This window comes from Diplotaxodon limnothrissa, linkage group LG11, assembly GCF_057381915.1.
Source record: "Diplotaxodon limnothrissa isolate DT_005_m linkage group LG11, D_limnothrissa_male_GT1.1, whole genome shotgun sequence".
Classification (NCBI taxonomy): domain Eukaryota; kingdom Metazoa; phylum Chordata; class Actinopteri; order Cichliformes; family Cichlidae; genus Diplotaxodon; species Diplotaxodon limnothrissa.
This window is the reverse complement of record NC_140606.1, coordinates 29,026,231-29,048,593: the sequence shown is the minus strand read 5'-3', so window position 1 is coordinate 29,048,593 and position 22,363 is coordinate 29,026,231. Positions and strand designations below refer to the sequence as shown.

General features: G+C 41.6%; 3 protein-coding genes across 3 annotated transcripts; 2 read left to right on the top strand and 1 right to left on the bottom strand.

The window, feature by feature from the left end:
- The first annotated feature begins 287 nt into the window (after nucleotides 1–287).
- LOC146623082 (uncharacterized) lies at nucleotides 288–1,085 on the top strand. The gene has a single exon (XM_085365666.1). The coding sequence runs from the start codon at nucleotides 288–290 to the stop codon at nucleotides 1,083–1,085; it is 798 nt and encodes a 265-aa protein (XP_085221792.1).
- Nucleotides 1,086–3,982: 2,897 nt separating this feature from the next.
- Nucleotides 3,983–6,496, top strand: LOC146623081 (protein Bouncer-like). Its single transcript, XM_085365665.1, has 3 exons — nucleotides 3,983–4,091; nucleotides 6,000–6,167; nucleotides 6,276–6,496. Exons 1-3 carry the CDS (start codon nucleotides 4,037–4,039, stop codon nucleotides 6,494–6,496), a joined length of 444 nt encoding a protein of 147 aa, XP_085221791.1. The 5' UTR covers nucleotides 3,983–4,036.
- A 419-nt stretch (nucleotides 6,497–6,915) lies between these two features.
- Nucleotides 6,916–20,992, bottom strand: msh5 (mutS homolog 5). The gene is made up of 25 exons (XM_085365664.1): nucleotides 20,900–20,992; nucleotides 20,667–20,790; nucleotides 20,430–20,510; nucleotides 18,259–18,312; nucleotides 18,038–18,159; nucleotides 17,829–17,938; nucleotides 17,492–17,527; nucleotides 16,486–16,568; nucleotides 16,365–16,410; nucleotides 15,751–15,889; nucleotides 15,581–15,643; nucleotides 15,366–15,494; nucleotides 15,205–15,277; nucleotides 15,013–15,122; nucleotides 13,384–13,464; nucleotides 13,190–13,277; nucleotides 13,006–13,073; nucleotides 10,754–10,872; nucleotides 10,512–10,638; nucleotides 9,954–10,103; nucleotides 9,638–9,712; nucleotides 7,610–7,756; nucleotides 7,266–7,403; nucleotides 7,112–7,185; nucleotides 6,916–7,036 (listed from the first exon to the last, which is right to left on the bottom strand). The coding sequence occupies exons 1-25, from the start codon at nucleotides 20,990–20,992 to the stop codon at nucleotides 6,916–6,918; spliced, it is 2,451 nt and encodes an 816-aa protein (XP_085221790.1).
- Between the last annotated feature and the right edge of the window lie 1,371 nt (nucleotides 20,993–22,363).

Here is a 22,363-nt window from a genome sequence, read left to right as displayed (position 1 = left end):
AGTGAGATCGTGAAGTGAAATCATAAGGTCTTGAACGGGGTCAGTCATTGATGGTGGTGGTTCATGAGCTCCTCAGAGACACCAGCGGAGTTGCGGGAAGCTCGGCATCTCATTAACTGAGCCACATGTCTTATTAAAGCAGCTATTTCCTGTTGTGTGCGGTGCAGGCTAAACTGTCTTCTCCCCAACACCTCCAGCGCTCTCCTGATGCTGCATCCAGCGCTTTCATGTTTCATTCCTTTATTTTCTGATGCCTCTCTCCTCTCCTCTCAGTCTGAATCCAGACGATGACAGCTGACACTCCAGTCTGCAGCCCTGCCTCTTCCCACTCTTCCCACTCCTCACCTGCCTGCCCCCCGGAGTGCCACAGACACCTGAGGAAAAGCAAAGCCCTCCAAACCAAACTGCCCCTGGCTTCTGCCCCAGGTTGGTGGCTCCTGCTGGGTGTAATGGTGGTGCTGGTGGGGATGAGTGTTGCAGTGGCGGGCTACGTCTCTGCAGAACCGAAGCCCGTGGGGCGGCGTGGCACCACCCCCGTGGACAGGATGAAACTGGCTGGCCCCGTGGTAATGGGAGTTGGCCTCTTCATCTTCATCTGCGCCGCCACGCTGCTGTACGAGAACCGGGACCGTGAAGTCTGCAGGCGAGAGAAACCTGACGACCTGGAGGATCTGAAGGGAGGAAGCTTTTGTGAAGATTCCCAAGAGCAGCCCAGCTTCGGGTGCCACGAGCAGTGGGAGTGTAAAGAAGGAGAACAGGGATCCTGGGCCGCTCCAGCCCACATACTCCCCCTCTCAGACCCTCCTCTTCCTCATTTGAACAGACACAGCATTAGCAGCAGAGCCTCAGAGCCACCTCCTCCGGACGCACAAGGTAAAGATAAAGAGGACGAAGACAGGAATGAGGAGGAGAAGGAAGGAAGGTCAACCCTGCTGGCCCGAGTTCTGCACCACCAGGAGCCAACTCCTCACCCTTCCTCCCCCTGCCTGTCCATCTCTCACTCCCCCGTCTTCTCAGACTCCTGCAACTCTAGTGAAATCAACTTCAACGTACGGACAGACCCTTCTGTGCCGCCTCAACTCTGAACCCCATGCTGCCTCCCCCCCCTTCCACTGTCTCATGAAATATGCATGATGAGACACACTTAAAGGTTTCACGTGCAGATACACAAGACTATGCAGTCCTCAATAAACAGATGAAATGTTTTTTGGGTATGTTATAGTGCCTCCGAATGGCGCAGTTGCTCTGAGTCACTGTCTGTGAAGGGTGTTTTTGTCCTACATCGCTCTCTGACTCACCCACATTTGAAAGATTGGAGCTGTGCTGTTTGATGTCAACTCACAATCTTGTTGTCTTTGAACTCAACCGTGCCCAAAAATCCCTAAAGCCACCACTGGATTGACCATATTAGGACGTGAGGAGGTTTGCTGAAAAGTTATTTGGGTGCCATACTGGGAGATGGACTCCGTCTCCTCTCCCCTCTCCCTCCTTCTCTGCAGATGTCTACATTTGCTTGCTGGAGAGGTTCAGTAAAAGAGGATGAGCCAGATTAGGTTTCAAATAAGTCTTTATCTTATCTCATACATAAGTGAAATCTGCTCTTTATCTGAGGAAATTGTGTCTTGGTACAAACAAGAGAAGCACATAAGGCCACACTCCTCTCACTCGACACCTACAGCCACTCTATAAATACCAGCTGGTGCTCTGCACACATGCAGGATCTTTTTTTTTCTTTTTACTGTAATTCAACATTTCTTTTTAAATTCCTACTGTCAGCTGCTCAGTTTTTTCCTTTTTCTCAGCCGCGGCGGCGAGGCGAGATCTTAAAGATTTTCAATCACAGGCTCTATGGAAAGAAAAAGAGCAACAACTTGACACAAAAAAGACACAAAAAAAAATCTGGTGAGGCTGTTATGAGTTATTCCTGACGTAGCTTAAGTGAGAAAAACAAGTCCTGCGAGTGGAGTAATTGAAGCCTCCCTCTCCCACCCATCACGACCTTTCATCTCCTCTCTTATCATCCAATTCCCACGCTTTATTCAAATACTCCATCCTCCGTCTCCATCCTTGGCTCCCGCAAAAGCCGAGAAGTGGCGAAAAAAAATAGGGCAAAACAATGCAGAGGGAAATGTTAGCAGCTACAATTAAGCCAAAGTGAGAATGTTTGAACAGGGAAGAGGAGGAGGCGGAAGAGGAGGGGGTTTAATTTTAATTATCGCCAGCATTTTCTCCTCCAGTCTTTAATTACACTGGGGATCAGTGTGAAGGGTTTTATAGGTGCTGTAGGACTGCTGAGTATTTCCTTGTTTCGGCCCATGCTGGGATCCAGGCGACGACCGAAGTCTGAGCAGTCTACAGTAATTTGCAGCCACACATTTCACTCACTTAAAAGCAGCACCCATCTGTGTGTCACACACACACACACACACACACACACACACACACACACACACACACATGGAGGGCTTTTGTGTAGGTACAGTATGCTGGCTGTATATTCAGCTGCAGAGATGAGCTGGTGGTGGTCGGGGGGTGGGGGGAGGGACGCGTCTGAATCTTGCAACATGCTGCAAGCAGCCTCCTTCGCACTCATGCCTCTCAGAAATGCAGCTCTGTGTTCGCTCTCTTCTCACACGTCAGCTGCGCGAGTGCTTTGCAGTGCGTGAGATGATCCGATGTGTTTACATTTGGAGGGAAAGACGATGCACCGTAGAGCTGTAACTTACAACTTATATTACCATTTAATCTGCACATTGTCATGCTGCACTCGACTGCCAGTTTGTTGTTGTTTTTTTGGGCTTTTGTTTTTCAATTTAAGTAAACCAAGCACACAACAGTGTTGCAATAAAACCTTCCCCCTGCAAACGTTTTTATTCAGAGCTTTTTATTCGACCGCATTGTGATTTTGGGAGCCTGCAGTTTGTGGTGCAATGGAGTTCATATTGTGTTACACTACACATCAGGTGCTACTTCTGCTTGTCCATCTGAATCAGAGAGAGGAGGCTAAATAACAGCAGCGTGTGTGCATAATCCAATAAAGCACCACAAATTACATCTTCCATACGAGTCATAAAGTTGTCAGATGCCTTCAGGATATTACATTTACCACCACATGATCCAAAGTAAGGCAATAAACTTTTATAATTCAGAATCTGGAGCCTTTCTTTTAAAAAAAGAAAGTTTGATGCTCGGAATCATTGCAGTGAGTCATGCAGTTACATCACTGAGTTAATTACAAAAATAAGTCTCTTCAGATAAATGTTGCATTTACAGAGGGATTGATTCACAGGACGGGGGGAATCCCTTCAGCAGATTTATGTGTATACAAACACTGCAGCGCCACACAATTTAATAAATCTTCTCATGTGTATTTCTGTGTGGTTGTGTGTGTGTGGCACGTGTTACATAAGTCAGCTGCACAGATCTTAATGCTGCATTGAGAATATAGCTGAATCGAATGCCCTCATCTGAGAGGCCAGTGTGTGTGTGTGCGCATTGATATATATCTGAGCAGACGGACGGGTGGCTATAAGCTGCTTAACCCTGCGCTGACTCAGGTTCATTCAATTTCTCTACTCCTTAACATGCGAGAGAAGCTCTGATCACCGTTTCTGTGTTGGTGAAATGATTTCCGTTACTGAGGAACTTCAAAAGTAAAAAGCTGTCAAAACAGAAAGGCGGGTTCAGCTCAGCTCACAAATCTTTGTTATAAGTCAGAAACACGGTTTGCACCCATGTGGAGGAATCTTAACCTTTGAAGTAGTTTGCTAATTAGAAACAAAGGCACGTGTCACCCTCTTGGTTATATTTTTGACACTGATGCTGTATCTTCTCTTGAAAAACTGCAGGTTTCAGTGCACATCTCTGCAGTTATTTCCAGAAACGTCACTTGTTTGATCGTCAGCACCCTTCTAGCAGCTGTGATTGGTGTCACGCAGGTGACAGGTGCATTCCTTACTAATCCAATTTCCCTCCACCCTCCGGCCACCTCAGCAGTCCTCATGGTGGAGTTGGTGGAGGAAGCATCACGCTCAAAATGAAAGGCCTCATATTGTGTGTTTTTGCCATCATGATGCTCACACCTGCTCAAGGTAAGCTGACAGAGTACCCGAGTTCATAGCAGGTGTTATTTTTAGTGTTCTAATGCTTTTTAAGGACATTTTCTTTATATTTCACTTAAGAGTCCAACAGCTGACCCTGAAAAGTATTTGCGTTTTTGGCCGATAGCTTGTCAGATTCTCACTGGCTGTAATGACTGCATTTATTTATATCATATCAATAATGTTTGAGTTGTTAAATTCCATGATTAACATCACCTGCGATACATTTGGTCTGTAACTAAAAAGTATTAATCTGCACATTATTTTATCGCTAAATAAATTAACTGATAAAGCATCACACAAACTGCCTCAGATTCCCATAGTGTAAGATGACTGCTTCAAACTGGTGAAAAACTGAAATGTATTCAGTCTGCTGCAGTGTAAGGCAAGACAGAAATACAAATGTTTGGGACTTTACTTCATAAAATAGTGACCAACCTTTGTTAAAACTGTTTTAGAGAGGTTCAGACAGGTGGGACCTAAAGAGACCCACTGCACAATGCAACAACAGGAGAGTTTGGTTAAAATCCTCCAAAATTACCTTCAAGTCAAACCATAACCTCAAAAAAAAAAAGTCTATTATAATGTGCACTAAGGAAAAACTTATTATAGGACTGTGTTACGCTGTATTAGACAGGCTTTACCCCATAAACTGTTGAATAAGAGTGGACTTTGGACCTTAGGTTATAAAAAGTAAGCCTGGCCCTTCCTCATAATGACCCCCCACCTCGGTACTCTTTTGTTTTGCTCATTCACCTGAGCTAGCACTGGGTTAACAAGATGATAGGGGATAAGGATTGTCTCACCAAAATGCATCCGATTACTCTGAGGAAGAGATTAGTCCCTTTTGCCGACAGCAGCTAATCGCAGCACTAAAGTCAGCCATTTGGCAGCCAAAGCTCCCTATATCATGATATTCTGTTGTCTCCTAAAAGGTGATCTTTAGAATAAAACAGGACACTGATGATAAGCTTATTAACAATTTTCAGTTTTGCTTTATGGACACTAAGAAAATCTTTTAAAACTAGTGACATGATTCGGAGGGCTCGAGGAATAGTAGGAATAACTGAGGTATTGTCCCCTGCCTGCATTATGTTTCCCTGCTGAAGTTTTCCATTAATCCCAGTATCTGTGCGGTTAATACAAACATGATGCTGCCCTATGACTTGGAGCACTCCCTGAATAACGCACTCAAGAAACAAATTCCAGACTGCTGCAGAATAAACAAAGCATTTCTGAGATGCTCAAGTGCTCAGCAGTTTGCTGGCCATGAGTTTGGCTTGATGTCCTGTAACAGTGCTGCAGTACTTCACACATCCAGCAACCCTGAATATTAATGTGCCAAAAAGGCTATTACATAAAATCTGAGAAACCCAAAGTATTTTATTAACTTTAGCCTGTTTATAACTTCATTTTTTCTGTTCTTACCTGTATTTGAGTCTCTCTTTACTGTTACCTGATTATGTTCAGTGTCCTGGTTACCAGATTTACCAGTGGTGCTTATTTGCTTATGCAAATTTAAATAAAGGATAAGAAATCTGCATTTTCTGTATCAGCCACATTCATAGATCTTTGGCGACAACTTCATGCTTAACAATGGTTGTTTGGCATGTAATCAATGTCTTTCCATTTTCCTGTTATTTTTGGTTGTTTAAAATGTGTTTACACTTGAAAACATTTACCCAAATGTTAAAAAAAAGTATATATTTTTATTGTTAAGCTCTGATGATTTTTTAATGGTGAGAGGCCAAAATATTTTACATGCAGGAAAAATCCTCTTCATCTTTGTCAGCTGTCCCCATAATGGACCATTTCCATTTTAAGTTGTTCAGAAGAATCTCCTTTAGCAGCACATTCAGTAAAAATCATTGTGCATTCAGTGTTATTCTTTGGGCTCAGGTGAGGAAAAGGAGCAGGTAGAGCAGCTCATGGAGTCAGTGGCATTCGAAGCAGAGGAGGAGCGTCTGGAGTGCTTCTGCTGTGATTTAGGCTTCTGGGATGTCTGCTACACGACTGAAACCAAATGCAATCTCGGGGAGCGCTGCTACACAGGCCGGGGGAGGGCAGGTGTGTGTTTACCAAACATTATACGAAGAATACAAGAAATGATGTGAAGGTTATTGCCTATAAAATACACACTGATCATGGCTCTATGCTACTGCCCTGTTTCCCCAGCTGATGCTTTGGATATAAAGATGCTGGGGTGTACCCAGGCAGAGGAGTGCGAGGTGGAGACGACCTTCGAGATCTTTCCAAACAACACCATCTTTGTGATGACCAAACACTGTTGCGACACGCCCTTCTGCAACTCAGCGAGCAAACTTTCCATCTGTGCACTGATGTATATCACAGTGGCTCTAACCACCTGGTTTACTGAAGAATCAGCGTCATCATAATAAAGTGAACTTGTTTATTATTTATTACAGACTGTGTGATGTGATGCTGAAAGGACTTCAACCATACGGTGAAGAAAAACCGCCAGATTTACAGAACTTTTTTATGAATGACTAAGAAGACATTGGATAATTAAAGCATAAAAGATCATTTATTATATATTATAGAAACGCTGTTTGGTGTTACATTTCATATTTTTGAAGTGTGAATATGGTACTTAAACATATAAAACTGTGCTGTTTTTGTTTTGTTTTTTTGTCTTTTTTGCTACAACATAAGTTTCAGTGTTTCTTGGAATAAAGGTTGCGTCATTATGTATTTTTCCCCGGCGTTCTTCCAACACCAACCCAAAATATTTAGGAATGAATGAACAGACTGACCACGTGGTACAGAAGCGCGTTTGCCGCAAAGCCAGAAGCATTCAGCTGCGGTTTAGCAGATCTCCAGCAGAGGGCAGGAGCTCTTCCTTCAAGAACCTCTGCACATCCAAATCTTTGTCCTCCAGGTTCAAGCTAAGGAACTTCTCCACAACAAACTGGCATCTGTTACCCACAAACAGAAAATTTCACACACTGCTTTAACTGTGTGTCACTTTGTGCTGCTTAAGTTTAGCAAACCTCTTTGTCTCTTCTTCCAAGGATGCTTTTTCAGTCCGTTTGATGGGCCTTCCTACCCTGTACAGCTCAGACACCTTAACAAACACAAAAATCAGTCAGTCTGTCAGCCTATTTCTGTATGTGTGTGTGTGTGTGTGTGTGTGTGTGTGTTTACCTCCACTGCTCTCTGTACAAGGGAAGTTGGCAGGCCCGCCAGTGTAGCAATGTTGGCAGCATAGCTGGACTGGCAGATCCCTTCCTTTAGTTGGTACAAAAACACCAACTCATCTCCGTCCACTGCTGTCTCTAGGGTCTAACACACACAAACACACATACCAGACGCACACATACACCCAAATGATTAGTCATACTTGTAATAAAATTTGTTTCACCTCATTTCACTACTTAATCGTCCATTTGGATGTTTCCGTTCTAAACATTTTTCTGAAGCACTTTAGTTTACCATTTTTAAACTTTACAGAAGGTTTTTTTTAAATCACTCTCAAAGTTTCTCAGTACCAGAAGAGACAGCAGGGCCGAGGATGGTAACAAACTCAGCTGCACCACACTGTGGAAGTTAGTAGCCACCAGAACATGAGGAACATCCCGCAGGGCTTTCCTCAGCCAGTAAGAGATCGATGCAGTCAGCAAGGACAGTCCGTCCACCTGCACAGCAACAACTACGATTTAATAATATTTTTAGTGACAGTGGGATTCTGTTAGGAAAAAATGGGACATCAGTTTCAAATTTGTGGATGAAAAAAGTCCACCCACCAGATGCCCTCCTTGCTCATTGTTAAAGGTGTAAAAACGTCAATTTACCTAATGCTAATGTTTTTTACTGGTTTTAATCATCCAACAGTAATAAATATCATACAGGTACACCTGTTCATCTACTTGTTAATGCAAATATGTAATCAGCCAATTACATGTAGACATGGTCAAGAAGACCTGCTGAATTCAAACTGAGTATCAGAATGAGGAAGAAAGGTGATTAGTCTGAAATGGTCTGAAAAAGAGAAATGAACATATAGCTGTCCTGTATGTTAACATTAAACCGAGGCTACAATTCACACAGGCTCACCGAAGTTGGACAACAGAAAATTTGAAAATATTTTCTAGTGTGATGAGTCTCGGTTTCTCCTGCAGCATTCGGAAAGTAAGGTCAGAAGCATAAATAACATAAAAGCATGAATCCATTCTGCCTTGTAACAGTGGTTCAGGCTGCTGCTGGAGGTGTAATTGTATGGGGGATTATTTACTGGCACGCTTTGAGCTCCTTGATACCAACTGACATTAAAATGCCAGTGTCTACCTGAACATGCTAACAATGTTCAAGAGAGCCACAGATTAATAATAATAATAATAATAATAATAATAATAATAATAATAATAATAATAACTAATAACTAATAATTAAATGCAGATAGGAGAGTGAAAAACCATGACTTGAATGCATTTCTTTATGATTCCAGTGCATCCATAGGAAATTCATATCATGGATGTGCAGCTGAAAGATCTGCAGGAATGTATTTATCGGTGCACCCAGGAATGTTTATATCTATGTTTGGATACCTGAAACAATTACAAAGGAGTAAAGCAACAGCAGCAGCAGATAAGATCAGCAGATGTAGATCTGTCTTTTTCCAACCACGTGCAGCAAAAAGACAAAAGTACACTGGGAAAGTCAGGCATCAACCGGTCTTTGCATGCATGTTATCAGGAGTGAGAGTTCAGTTTCTTTTTTCTGATTTTTTGAATAGTTTTTGGCCAAACCAGAGAAAGAACCAGAACTGACACATCCAGCAGTTTCATAGTGACATTAGCTTTATTCAGGATAATATTCAACATTTCCTCTTTTTAAATTCACATTTCTGTGTGTGTGTAACTGTCCAGTGCCCCTCTGTGGTGTTTATTAGTTAGTGTGCAGCAAAGTTTTAAGAGCTTTTTTACTGGAAATGACAGCATTAGAGCAGTGAAACGATCCACTGAAGCTCATTACAAAGCTCTGAGGGGATTGAGGGGAGCTGCAGATTTAGTCCATTACAGTGACTAATACTTCAAATTATCAAATTGTTTTCACATTGTAATAATAATTTTTTTAAAATTATACACACATGTTAACTGGATTAAGATGGAAGTTATCCTACACTGATATTTTGCTCTTGTTCTTTCTGTTGGTTTCTGCCTCTGACACCTATGTTTACTCTCTAGATGAACATAACTGGAGTTTCTCATCCCTTCTCAGTACAACATGGTACACAGAGATGGATTAAAATGCTTTGTGTGTGTATGCACATACCCCAAAGTTTCAAAACTGCCCATAGAAGGTGCAAAATAACACTTCTAAGTTTGTAGGTCCACACAGCTGCTGCTATTTTCTTGCTAATAGGTGACACATGTTTGGCTGAACCCAGAGTCTGTTTGTGCTGCAGCTTTAAACTTGTGACTGGTTTCAGGTGCGTAACATTAATGACATAGTGTTTCCCCTTTTACCCTCGTGCATATGTGTTCAATTCACAAAGTGCTGGGACAGTCTGTTCTTACTGTGTTAGTTCCTTTTCCGAATTCATCGATGAGGACTAACGAGTTGCCAGTACTGCTGTTAAGAGCCTGTGCCATCTAGAGAAAAGAGATGCAAACTATTAGACTACACTTTGCATTTTTTGTGTGTGTATGTGTGTGTGTCATTGCTGCAGGCAGTGGTTGCTTAAAAAAATTTGACAGGTGGAGAGTGGGAGTGGAGCATGAAGAGAGCAGTGATGAAAATTCATATATTTCATTTGTACACCTACACACACATACACAGTGGGAGCTGCTTGTTATCATGAGATTTCTGTGTTTTTGTGTGTGCATGAGATACCTGGTTGAGGTCTATCATGAAGGTGCTAAGGCCCACAGACACGGACTCTCTGCTCTGCATACACGTAAAGATGCCGTCCACTAGACCAATCTCTGCCTCCTTTGCAGGCACGTCTGAGCCAATCAGAGCCATGAACACAATCAGACCCACCTGCAAAATCAAAATAGAAAGCAGGTTAAGCGTTGAGTTTCAAAAACTGAGCTGTCTCTTTGCTATTATGGAAATCTAAATATATTTTTCTGATGAGGTTGTAAATTTCGGAGCAATGCCTGATTAAATAACTAAAGTAAAAATAGTGTGGAACGGAAATAGATAAATGTTGGGGATCTTTTCTAAGGTGCAAATGCAGCTGCTGAGAGAAAAAGGCAAATTATGTGCAATAATGCTGATTATTTTTTTGTCTCTTGAATGCCATCATTTTTAAAATTCTTCTTCTTATTATTGTTTTTAAAACTTCTTGCTTGACTATTTGGCTCATAGAAGCTCGTCACTTGGGATCACAAAAGAAGAATAAAATAAAATTCAGTTCAGTTCAATTCATTTTTATGACAGCCCTACCTGTTTGAGGTAGATGCTCTTTCCGGATGAGTTGGGTCCGGTGATTATTTTGACTCTGCCCTCCGACTCAGAGCTGTGGAAGGAGTTGGCCACAAACACAGGAGAGCACAGCTCCAACAGCGGGTGCCTGGACAAAAACAAACCCCCCCAAAACAAACAAACAAAAAAAAAAAACAGTAAATACAAAAAAGTACACTCTTGTACCGCAGTAACAATTTTTCCTTTTGTGTGTCAGCGCTTACCTGCCCTGTGTGATCGTTATCTTCCTGTTGCTGGCTAGCTTAGGCGAGGTATAATTGTACTCCTGGGAGGCGCTGCTCATGGCCATTAAACAGTCCAGCTCAGCAGCGAGATCAAGAACCTATAAAATGTACAGATTAAACGCCTTTAATATCCTGAACAGAAGAGCTATTAGAATCCAACAGACCTTCCTTCCTACCTACCTACAGTCTTCTCTGTTGATACAGGGAGTGCAGAATTATTAGGCAAGTTGTATTTTTGAGGAATAATTTTATTATTGAACAACAACCATGTTCTCAATGAACCCAAAAAACTCATTAATATCAAAGCTGAATGTTTCTGGAAGTAGTTTTTAGTTTGTTCTTAGTTTTAGCTATTTTAGGGGGATATCTGTGTCTGCAGGTGACTATTACTGTGCATAATTATTAGGCAACCTAACAAAAAACAAATATATACCCATTTCAATTATTTATTTTTACCAGTGAAACCAATATAACATCTCCACATTCACAAATATACATTTCTGACATTCAAAAACAAAACAAAAACAAATCAGCGACCAATATAGCCACCTTTCTTTGCAAGGACACTCAAAAGCCTGCCATCCATGGATTCTGTCAGTGTTTTGATCTGTTCACCATCAACATTGCGTGCAGCAGCAACCACAGCCTCCCAGACACTGTTCAGAGAGGTGTACTGTTGTCCCTCCTTGTAAATCTCACATTTGATGATGGACCACAGGTTCTCAATGGGGTTCAGATCAGGTGAACAAGGAGGCCATGTCATTAGTTTTTCTTCTTTTATACCCTTTCTTGCCAGCCACGCTGTGGAGTACTTGGACGCGTGTGATGGAGCATTGTCCTGCATGAAAATCATGTTTTTCTTGAAGGATGCAGACTTCTTCCTGTACCACTGCTTGAAGAAGGTGTCTTCCAGAAACTGTCAGTAGGACTGGGAGTTGAGCTTGACTCCATCCTCAACCCGAAAAGGCCCCACAAGCTCATCTTTGATGATACCAGCCCAAACCAGTACTCCACCTCCACCTTGCTGGCGTCTGAGTCGGACTGGAGCTCTCTGCCCTTTACCAATCCAGCCACGGGCCCATCCATCTGGCCCATCAAGACTCACTCTCATTTCATCAGTCCATAAAACCTTAGAAAAACCAGTCTTGAGATATTTCTTGGCCCAGTCTTGACGTTTCAGCTTGTGTGTCTTGTTCAGTGGTGGTCGTCTTTCAGCCTTTCTTACCTTGGCCATGTCTCTGAGTATTGCACACCTTGTGCTTTTGGGCACTCCAGTGATGTTGCAGCTCTGAAATATGGCCAAACTGGTGGCAAGTGGCATCTTGGCAGCTGCACGCTTGACTTTTCTCAGTTCATGGGCAGTTATTTTGCGCCTTGGTTTTTCCACACGCTTCTTGCGACCCTGTTGACTATTTTGAATGAAACGCTTGATTGTTCGATGATCACGCTTCAGAAGCTTTGCAATTTTGAGACTGCTGCATCCCTCTGCAAGATATCTCACTATTTTTGACTTTTCTGAGCCTGTCAAGTCCTTCTTTTGACCCATTTTGCCAAAGGAAAGGAAGTTGCCTAATAATTATGCGCACCTGATATAGGGTGTTGATGTCATTAGACCACACCCCTTCTCATTACAGAGATGCACATCACCTAATATGCTTAATTGGTAGTAGGCTTTCGAGCCTATACAGCTTGGAGTAAGACAACATGCATGAAGAGGATGATGTGGATAAAATACTCATTTGCCTAATAATTCTGCACTCCCTGTATAGTCGATATATGACTTTGAACACAAGTGGTCAACAATGAAGCAGACTGTGTTGCCCCTCTTTATTGAACTCAGTATTTCTTTTAAATTATTTATTTTAAATCTTTCAAGTTGTAATATGATTAAAAGTTATTAGCGTTACATTTTGACCACAAATGCATTTGTTCTTAATGCTCATTGTTCCCTCAAAAATAATATTGTTTAGAACAGCTGCAGTCACATAGTGCAGCACTCATACATCAATAGACAAGTATCACAGCAGTTAAAAAATAACTTGTAATGGGATCAGGGCCTGTTTCATAATCAAAGTAAACAACTCAATCCAACCAGAGGAAGCACACAGTAAATCACAACAAAACCCACCTACACACATCAAAAACATCACTTTGATGCCAGCAATCGCTTAAACAGAGTGGGAGTCATGTGTTAAACCCTGGAATCTGCATACACAGTGATGAACACGAACCTTACAGAGGGAATCGCTCCTTTCAAGGACTGCGCTCTGCAAATGTGCCATGACTGCCATCTCCATGTCTGACAAACAGAAGGTTTGTGATCAAGGTAGTATCTTGAGAATTGCAGTTATTTTCTCAAAAAAATGTCAGAAACACGCCTGTGATGTGACTGTTTTGTGGGTGAAAGTAAAAGACCTCTAATGTCGCAGTGCAAGTCTCCGAGGAACTCGTTGAGCTCCCTGGTTCTCTGGCTGCGGTAGTGGAGCCGGTCGTCTGAAAGAAACTAGCCCACACACAGACATATAGAAAAAAACATATACTGTATATATGGAATAATGATCACAAAAATGTGTAAACAATGTAATCATTAGATACGATCATGAACATGCCAAAAAATCAAGTCCCTCCATCTCAAAATCCTTTTTCTCTACCATACTAGGCAGTCGAGGCACAGACAGCAGGAATCCAATCTGTACAGAGAGTTTCAGACATAAAAGGTACTGAGATATATACGCATGGTGGTCCAGAGTAACAATTTCCTCAATATCTGATCATCAATAAATCAAAGAAATACTGCAGTATACAGTGCTGTGAAAAAGCATCTGCCCCTTTCTTGATTTCTTAGGGTTTTTTTTCCATATTTTTCACAGTTACGTTTCAGATCATCAGACAAATTTTGACATTAAACAAAGTTTATGTCATTAAATACAACATTAGACCTGCTGACTAAAGAAATCATTAAAATAGAATGTGTTTGACAAAGTGAAGTAGGCTGAAAGATCTCATAAAGCAACACACCACACCAAAATCTAAAGAAACAGCTGAGAAACAAAGTCATTGACATCTATCTCTCTGGAAAGGGTCACAAAGCCATTTCTAAGGCTTTAGGACTCCTGTGAACCAGTGAGAGGCATTAACCACAAATTAAGAGTGCTAAACCTTCCCAGGAGTGGCCGCCCTACCAAAATTACTTCAAGAGCACATCCACGACTGTTCCAGGATGTCACAAAAGAACCCAGAACAACATGTACTCACTTGCCTCAGTTAAAGTCAAAGTTCATGATTGAACAATAAGAAAGAGACTGGGCGAAAATGGCTCACATTTGTCAGAAAACATCTTGATGATACCAGAGAAAAAATATTCTGTGGACTGACGAGAAAAAAAGCAAACTTTTTAGAAGTTTTTAGTCCCGTTACATTTAGACTGAAACTAACGCAGTATTTCAGTAAAAGAAAACATCGTACCAATAGTCGAACATGTTGGTGGTATTGTAATGGTGCTTTGCTACTTCAGAACCTGGGTGTTAAAAAGGTTGTTCGTGCTCGAAAACCCTCCAGTGTGGCCGAATTAACATAATTTAGCAAAGAAGAGTTGGCCAAAATTACCCCACAGTGATGTGAAAGACTCACTGTCAGTTAATGCAACCATTTGAATTCAGTTCTTGCTGCCAAGGGTGCCACAACCAGTTATTAGATTTAGGGGGCAATTACTTTTTCACACAGCCCATATGGAAAAGAAATAGTAAAAATATATACGATTTACTCATGAAAGTGGCCACTTTCATGAGTAAATCATATATAAATCATATAAGGCTTACATGATTTACTCATGAAAGTGGCAACTTTCTCATTACTTTCATATATTTTTTTAGTAAGTATACAAAACATACAAGTTTCATTATATAATTTTTCAAGGGATCTTATATCTGTTTTCACTCTTGTATGCTTTTCATACAAGTTTCATACAAGACAGATAAAAACTTTATAAGATTTATATATATCTTTTCCATATGGGAGAGCTTGGCAGGTTTGTTCCTTTAATAAATGAAAGCATCATTTTAAAATTGTGTTATGCATTTACTGGTTATCTTTGTCTAACAATAAAAATTGTTTAATCATCTGAAATAAGAAGTCAGGAAGGGGGAAATACTTTTTTGAAATACTGCATGACAGATGAATTTGTAAAAAAAATAAATAAATTGAGAAAGCATTGTGTGTGCCAGAATTAAATCTCGGACCACAGGGATGTAGATGACACAGCAGGATGGGATTCGAGCATCCAGGTGTTCAAGTTCTCTTCTGGCAACATCTGTCAGGAAGTCAGAGAGCCCCATCATCCTCCTCTTCTCTGGAAGAGGGAGTGTAATTATGGGTTTAGGTCAACAGTCATACAAAGTTCACATGGGCTTACAACTAAAACAGGCACTTACTCTCATCAATGGCAGGATCCACATTCGGTTTGACTGTGAAGCGGTTGTCTGCCAAGCTGGCTTCAAAATCCACCTACATCACACATCAGAAATCTATTAACACTTAACAAAGGCGCCAAATGTGATTAAAACAATAGGTGTGATTTTATGGAGGAACTCACAACTCTGCTGATGAGGGAGGTGATATAGTTGAGATCATCAGAGAACCCTTCACTGATATCATGAAACAGCTGAATGGACTGAGGGAGGTGACGCGCTGTGTCCCTGATACAGACTGCACTGTACACCGTCTGACAAACACACACTTTGTTGAACATTTAACAGAACCTGTCACATGGAAAAGGTGTGCTTAGTAAAACTGTCCTGCAGCTCCAACCTTGTAGAGGCTCTGCCAGTCATTAACTTTGGTGAGAGAGAGAGTCATCCGCCTTAGAAGAGTCTACAGCAAACAGACAAAAACTGGATTTAGGTAGTTGTCATATCAGTGGTTAGGTGATGAATCTGTAGGTAATGGTGTAATTAAGTGAGAAACGATAGACTTGTTACAGGTATGTTTCGGATGTTGCGTAGCGATGACTGCAGGGTTCTCAGGGAGTCCGAGTTCTGAGGAGACGTGAAGAAACGTATCACTTCCTGCCTCCTTTTTAACACTTTCAGGTCCTGAGTAGGCTGCAGAAACCACTGACTGACAGAAGACAGGATGCCACAGTAGTAGTACAAACAAGCAACCCTCAAGAAACCACAGTTTGTTGATGAAATGCAAAATTACCTGAAAATAGGGGTGTTTTACCATCAACATTAAATACTACAAAAATACAGCATTATTATACTAGTAAAAAAAAACAAACGGTGCATCTTGACTATAAATAAAATCTGCTTTATACAAACTCAAATTCCATATCTTGCAGAACTTCAGCACTACGGTTTGTTTGTGGAAATACATGAAAGAAACTCGACTGTTTGTTTTTTGTTGCTATGATAGTGTTTGTAACTGTGTAGGATTTTTTTCACACATTTATTTGCTAATTAAATCATCTTTTTATTTGCTGCTAGGACATTTTATTTTGCTTATTATGTTGCAAGCCAAAACTACCTTTATATTATTAAAAGACGGAATTTGCTGCTGATCAATAACTTATTGTGTAATTGTACTTTCTTACCGTAGCAGTTTGGAGCCAAACTTGCACTTGCAGCGGTTCAGGATCCCTGTGACACACACACAATACTCGGTAAACACAACTGGATAAGAAAGAGTGATAATGCACTAACTACTATACATACCATAGAGACTGAGTCCCTCCTTTTCTCCTGAATGCAGCTTGTAGACTGATGGGTGGAGTTCTGATTTGAAGATCTGCAGAACACTGGAACAAACCTGTCATTGTCCCGTTTTCTTGTAGTGTTGTTGGTGAACTTTTATTTTACTGCTATTCCTTCTTGTATTTCCAAGAAGGAGCGTCCCCACTGTTGCCTCCCTTTGTCTAGTCTGTGTGTTTGCACATTTTTCTACCTTGTTTTCCACTTCCTTACTTATTTTGTTTTTGTGCTTCATTGTGATTGACTACTCTTCCTGTGCACCATTGTACAATCAGCCTTTTGTGTATATTAGTTTCACCAGCTACTTCATTAGCTTTAGTTTTCCCTTCAAATCTACCCTAATTCTTTGTGGCATAGATTTTAAAAAGTGCTAAAAACATTCCTTAGCAATTTTGGTCCATGTTGACATGACAGCCTCACATAGTTTCTGGAAATTTGTCAGCTATACATGATGTGATTATTTATTTTCATTACATCCCAAAGGCTACTGGATTGAGATATAGAGACTTTGGAGGCCGTGAGTACAGTGAACTCATTAGGTGAACTCATTGAGTGTATAGTCCTATTGTGCTTTGTTTTTCATTCTTTATGCTTTAGTTTTTGACATTTGCTTCTGTGTCCTGTGTTTGTCCTCTCTTAATAAAACCCTTGATGAGTTTCCATATTTTTCTAAATTTTGGTAAAGTATATTAAAAACAACAAAAGTAACAACAAAAGATAAACAGTCACAACACAAAACTGAAATTTCAAAAACTGTAAAACAATGTCAGAACAGATAAAGAACAGAACAGAAAAAGCAAAAGAAACTCCTAAAAGTTTCCTAAACAAATAAAATAAACCTGATTTCAACTGAATTGAACAGTTGCTTGGTAGGCTCAGTTGTTCTACAAGGAACAATTTATGAAAATTGTAGGAGATCAGTATTAGCTTTTAGGGGCCTATGTAGGACAAAGACAGTTTATACACTTACCTGTATGTGTCTCGGTCAATGTACACCATTCCTTTACTACAATGAGAATGAAAAGAGAAGCAACATTTTTTATTCATGAATACTTCTGAATGGCATTAGGCTGGTCTGGTTTGCTAGATGGGCAGGAAGGAGATGCACTTGTGCTATTAAAACACAGTTGGACAAATTCATACTTGTGCAGCACGTCTGACCGACTAAAAACAGGCCAATGAAATTTCACACTTTGCTGAAAAAATGGTTTCAGGGTTCTCATTATAATGTGTAATCACAGTTCTCTGTGTGTGTGTGTGTGTGTGTGTGTGTGTGTGTGTGAGTGCTACATTTATGCAAGTCTCACAGTGTGTAGGCATGAAACTGCAGGATGGGTACTCCAACACTGCTGTCTTCCAACTCCACTCCCACTCTCCTCCTGTCCAGACATTTCAGCAGGGCACCCACTGCCCTCAGCTATCCCACAGATGTACACACACACACGAGAAAATGATCATCTCCTGCAGAACCATGACTGATGGATAGGATAATGTTGAATGTAGACAGCTGGCTCACCATCAGGGACGAGTCAAAGGAGATACAGGAGGAGAGGTAGGACAGTTTGTCTCTCTCAGAAATGCAGGCGGGGAGGAAAGGCAGATTGGCAGAGAGCAACCTTTGCTTACTGACCTCCAGACCTTCAACATTGATACAAAATGAAGCCGGAAAACTGTGCAATTTCATGCTAGATTTCTTCTAAAGGATTGAGGAAGAGAGTATTGCAAGAATGTGTTTACCAAAGTCGACATATGGATACGTGACCACCTCTGGTCTGTAATGTGGGTTTGAACCTGAGAAGCAACAGAGAGTAGTTTAGAAAAAAAAGTTGTCACTTTAGTGAACACAGTAAGTGTCGCGCTGACCTGGGAGGTGTGGCTGTTATACATAAAACATTACACTAATCAGTAGTTCAAAAATGTTGTCACTTGGAATTTTATGTCAACCAGTCTTTATTATTAGAACTGTGAAGGTAATGAAGTAAACTTTTGCAGTTTTGTTTGATAAACTCACCACTAGGGCGAGCAGTGGTGTCATTTAATCAAAAGGTTCACTTTAGACAGCTTTTGCTGTTAGATCTGAGTCAATCCAATCACTTGGTTTTGTTTATATTTTTGCAAGCAGAAAATAGATGAATACTTCCTGTTTATCAAGAATAATAAGTAATGAAAATCTGGGTTGCTGAAAACATTTTTGGGTTTTGTTCTGTTTACCACGATGACCTGTTTTTGAGAAGCAATTTCGTCAGTGCGACTACACTTCAAAGGGTCTGGCTTATAGAGAGCAGGATAACATTTGTTGGGGATGGGGATCCAGTCTTCTGTGGAGTAAACCACAGAAGAATGTAAAATAGCTGTCTGGTTAGGTTGTGACTGTAAAAATATGTTATTAAAAATACCTTCCTCTGACAGAATATTCAAAAGATGACATAGAGGCTGTTTATCACAGATATGAATACAAGTGTGCTTTGAAAGTTTGGCTTGCCATTTGGGGTACTTTGGTTAGGGCTGGCACTTATATAGCACTTTTTAACTGTATTTGTGGCCCATAGCCCATTGCTACAGGCCATTCGATCCCTATACAACCGTTACAAGAGCTTGGTTCGCATTGCCGGCAATAAGTCGGACTTGTTCCCGGTGGGTGATGGGCTCCGCCAGGGCTGCCCTTTGTCACCGATTCTGTTCAGAATTTTTATGGACAGGATTTCTAGGCGCAGCCAAGTGGCGGAGGGCTTTCACTTCGGTGGCCTCAGAATCTCATCTCTGCTTTTCGCGGATGATGTGGTTCTGTTGGCTTCACTGGGTGATGGCCTCCAGCTCGTGATGGCCTCCAGCTCGCACTGGAACGGTTCGCAGCCGAGTGTGAAGCATCGGGAATGAAGATCAGCACCTCCAAATCTGAGGCCATGGTTCTCAGCCGGAAAAGGGAGGAGTGCCCACTCTGGGTCGGGGATGAGTTCAAGTATCTCGGGGTCTTGTTCGCGAGTGATGGGAGAAGGGAGCCGGAGATCGACAGACGGATTGGTGCTGCGGCCGCAGTGATGCAGACGCTGCACCGGTCCGTCGTGGTGTAGAGAGAGCTGAATGTAAAAGCAAAGCTCTCAATTTACCGGTCGATCTACGTCCCTACCCTCACCTATGGCCACGAGCTGTGGGTAGTGACCGAAAGAACAAGATCGCGGATACAAGCGGCGGAAATTAGCTTCCTCCGAAGGGTGGCTGGCCTCTCCCTTAGAGATAGGGTGAGAAGTTCAGCTCAGAGTAGAGCCACTGCTCTTCCACATCAAAAGGAGCCAGCTGAGGTGGTTCGGACATCTGACAAGGATGCCCCCTGGGCGCCTCCTGGGTGAGGTGTTCCAGGCATGTCCCACCGGGAGGAGGCCCCGGGGCAGACCCAGGACACGCTGGAGATTATATCTCTCGGCTGGCCTGGGAACGCCTTGGTGTTCCCCCGGATAAGCTAGAGGAGGTGGCTGGGGAGAGGGAGGTCTGGGTTTCTCTGCTTAGGCTGCTGCCCCTGCGACCCGGGCCCGGATAAAGTGGAAGAAGATAGATGGATGGATGAACTTTATTTGAGCACTCAAAGTATTTTCTTAGTGCAAACCTCACAACACTCACATTGTAATGGGTTCGGTGTCTTGCCCAAAGATACTTCGACATACATACTGGAGGAGCCAGGGATCAAACCACGACCTTCCAACTGGTAGAGCCACAGGCACCCCGGGATCAGGATGTTTAAAAACTGCACCACTGACTTACCACACGGGCTGGTTTCAGTGTCAGACATACCTCAACCTCATTCCTCTGACCCAGACCACATGTACCACACCACGTCTTAAAAGAAACTGTCTAAAAGGTCTTTCTGTTTTCCCTCTTTCGTGGTAAGATAAGTATCATCTCCCAAAGCTCACCTAACTGTTGCAAAAAGAGAGTCATGGAGCGCTCCTGCTTTGCACTGGTGATAATTACATGGGGACTAACCTCCTGAATGACTGTAAAACAGAGAAAAAGAGAGTTTATGGCAACGCAAGTGTTTTTTTTTTTTTAACACATACTGTAAGTCTCCCTGAGGGTTTTACAATTTACCATTGTGTGGAGATAAGTGTATCGATTCTACAATACCTGCCTCATACAGGTGCATTGCTTACCTCTGACCAGTAGGTGGAGCTCTTGGTTGTCGGGCGTGTCCGGCATGTAGTGTAAAGATGAGTCCTGACTGTCATAGAAGCAGAGGCCCACCTGCCCATGCTGGACCAAAACACTCAGTAAAACCTGGAAAACAGACATGCAAACGTGTAAGTTTGACTGCCCTCAAACTCTCATATAACTCCCATATAACATTAAATGAGTGCTGCTGGTGAATGTGAAAATCAGAGCTTACTGCAGGAGAGTCCTCCTCATCTTCTTCTTCAAAACTGCCAGAAGGTCCAAAAACCACACCTCCTCCTCTAAGGTTATCAAGAGCTGCTGCCATGAATAATTAATTCTACAAGGACAAGTCAGATTAAAGTAATTTGGAGTCACCCGATAAATCCAATATTCATTGTATTTTATGTTTTATGTTCTTCTCTGTCTTTTCTGCCTCCTTAGGGAAATATGGAGCCATTTAACTGCTAAATGAGTCACTCTCATTAACAGGCTGTCCAAGGCTGTCTGCCTTGTACTTTAGTGCTGAGCAGGGAGTATAATGTGGGTTTTAGAGCTTTTTCACTTTAAATAGCTTACTACTACTGATGCTTAAAGAAAACCATGGCTTCCTAAAACAACTAAACTGCAAGTCAGACAAAAATACCTTTTTGAAACTCGCTATGGGGTCCTTTAAAGATAAAAACAAAACATGGAATTGATATTACAGACATTATTATGATAATAATTGAAATTATTGTAGCTCCAGTTAGCTTGTTGGGCTAACGATGTAAGCTAGCTCGTTTAAGTTAACTATAACTTATTTATATTTTTATTTAGAAACCGGCTATAGAATTAAATGTCTGTTTTAGAGTACTGCCACGTCAATAAATCTTTTATATAACTGATAGAGTCCAGCTTATAACAGAAATGAGGCTGATAAAATAACTTTAACAACTTTTAACAGTGCTTGTTTTCCACAAACTCACCTTCAAGTGCTCAAAGGTGCCTTCCCGGTTGCCATAACAACCACATCTCTCTCGCTATTAGTTCTGTACAATTAATCAGTTCAGAAAGCTCTTTCAACAACCTTTTTGTTTGTCTGTCTAGCTATCTGTCCTCTATGTAGCATAGGTGTGGGGTGGTTGATGGTTGGAGTGTACAGCTGATGGGATTACTGCATCCACTCCTGGTAGGACTCCAAACACGACTTTTTTGTGGATTACGTCGATGGAGAGGAGGTGCCTGTATGAAGGATTTAAACATGTCCTGCATGCAAGCATCGATCAGCAGGATTAGCAAACTTCAAGTAATTTGTCTGCCACCTGCAGAGGGAGCATCTGGTTCTTAGCAGGTGAGCAACAACACACAACACATCACACTGTGTGATTATTTATGTAAGTGTCACAGAAATGGCTTATGTATAAAGAAGTTTAATAGATGGTTCCAGCAGTTAAAATGTTCTTGCTTGTACATTTCTGTGGCCAATATTGTAAGGGTGTGTTTATCTTGTCAGAAAGAACAAGTTTTGTTACACCGCTATTATCGCGAGGTTTGGGCGTGATAGTATAGGCTGTGAGCCCACGTTTAATAATCACGCTAAGGAGTCCAGCGAGCTATCTGCAAAGGCCTGGTTAGTCTACCAGCGGTACAAGGTATTTGTCATTTGCCATAACTGTATTGTGATATTGTAAAAATTTGTAATGTATGGTGTTCTAAT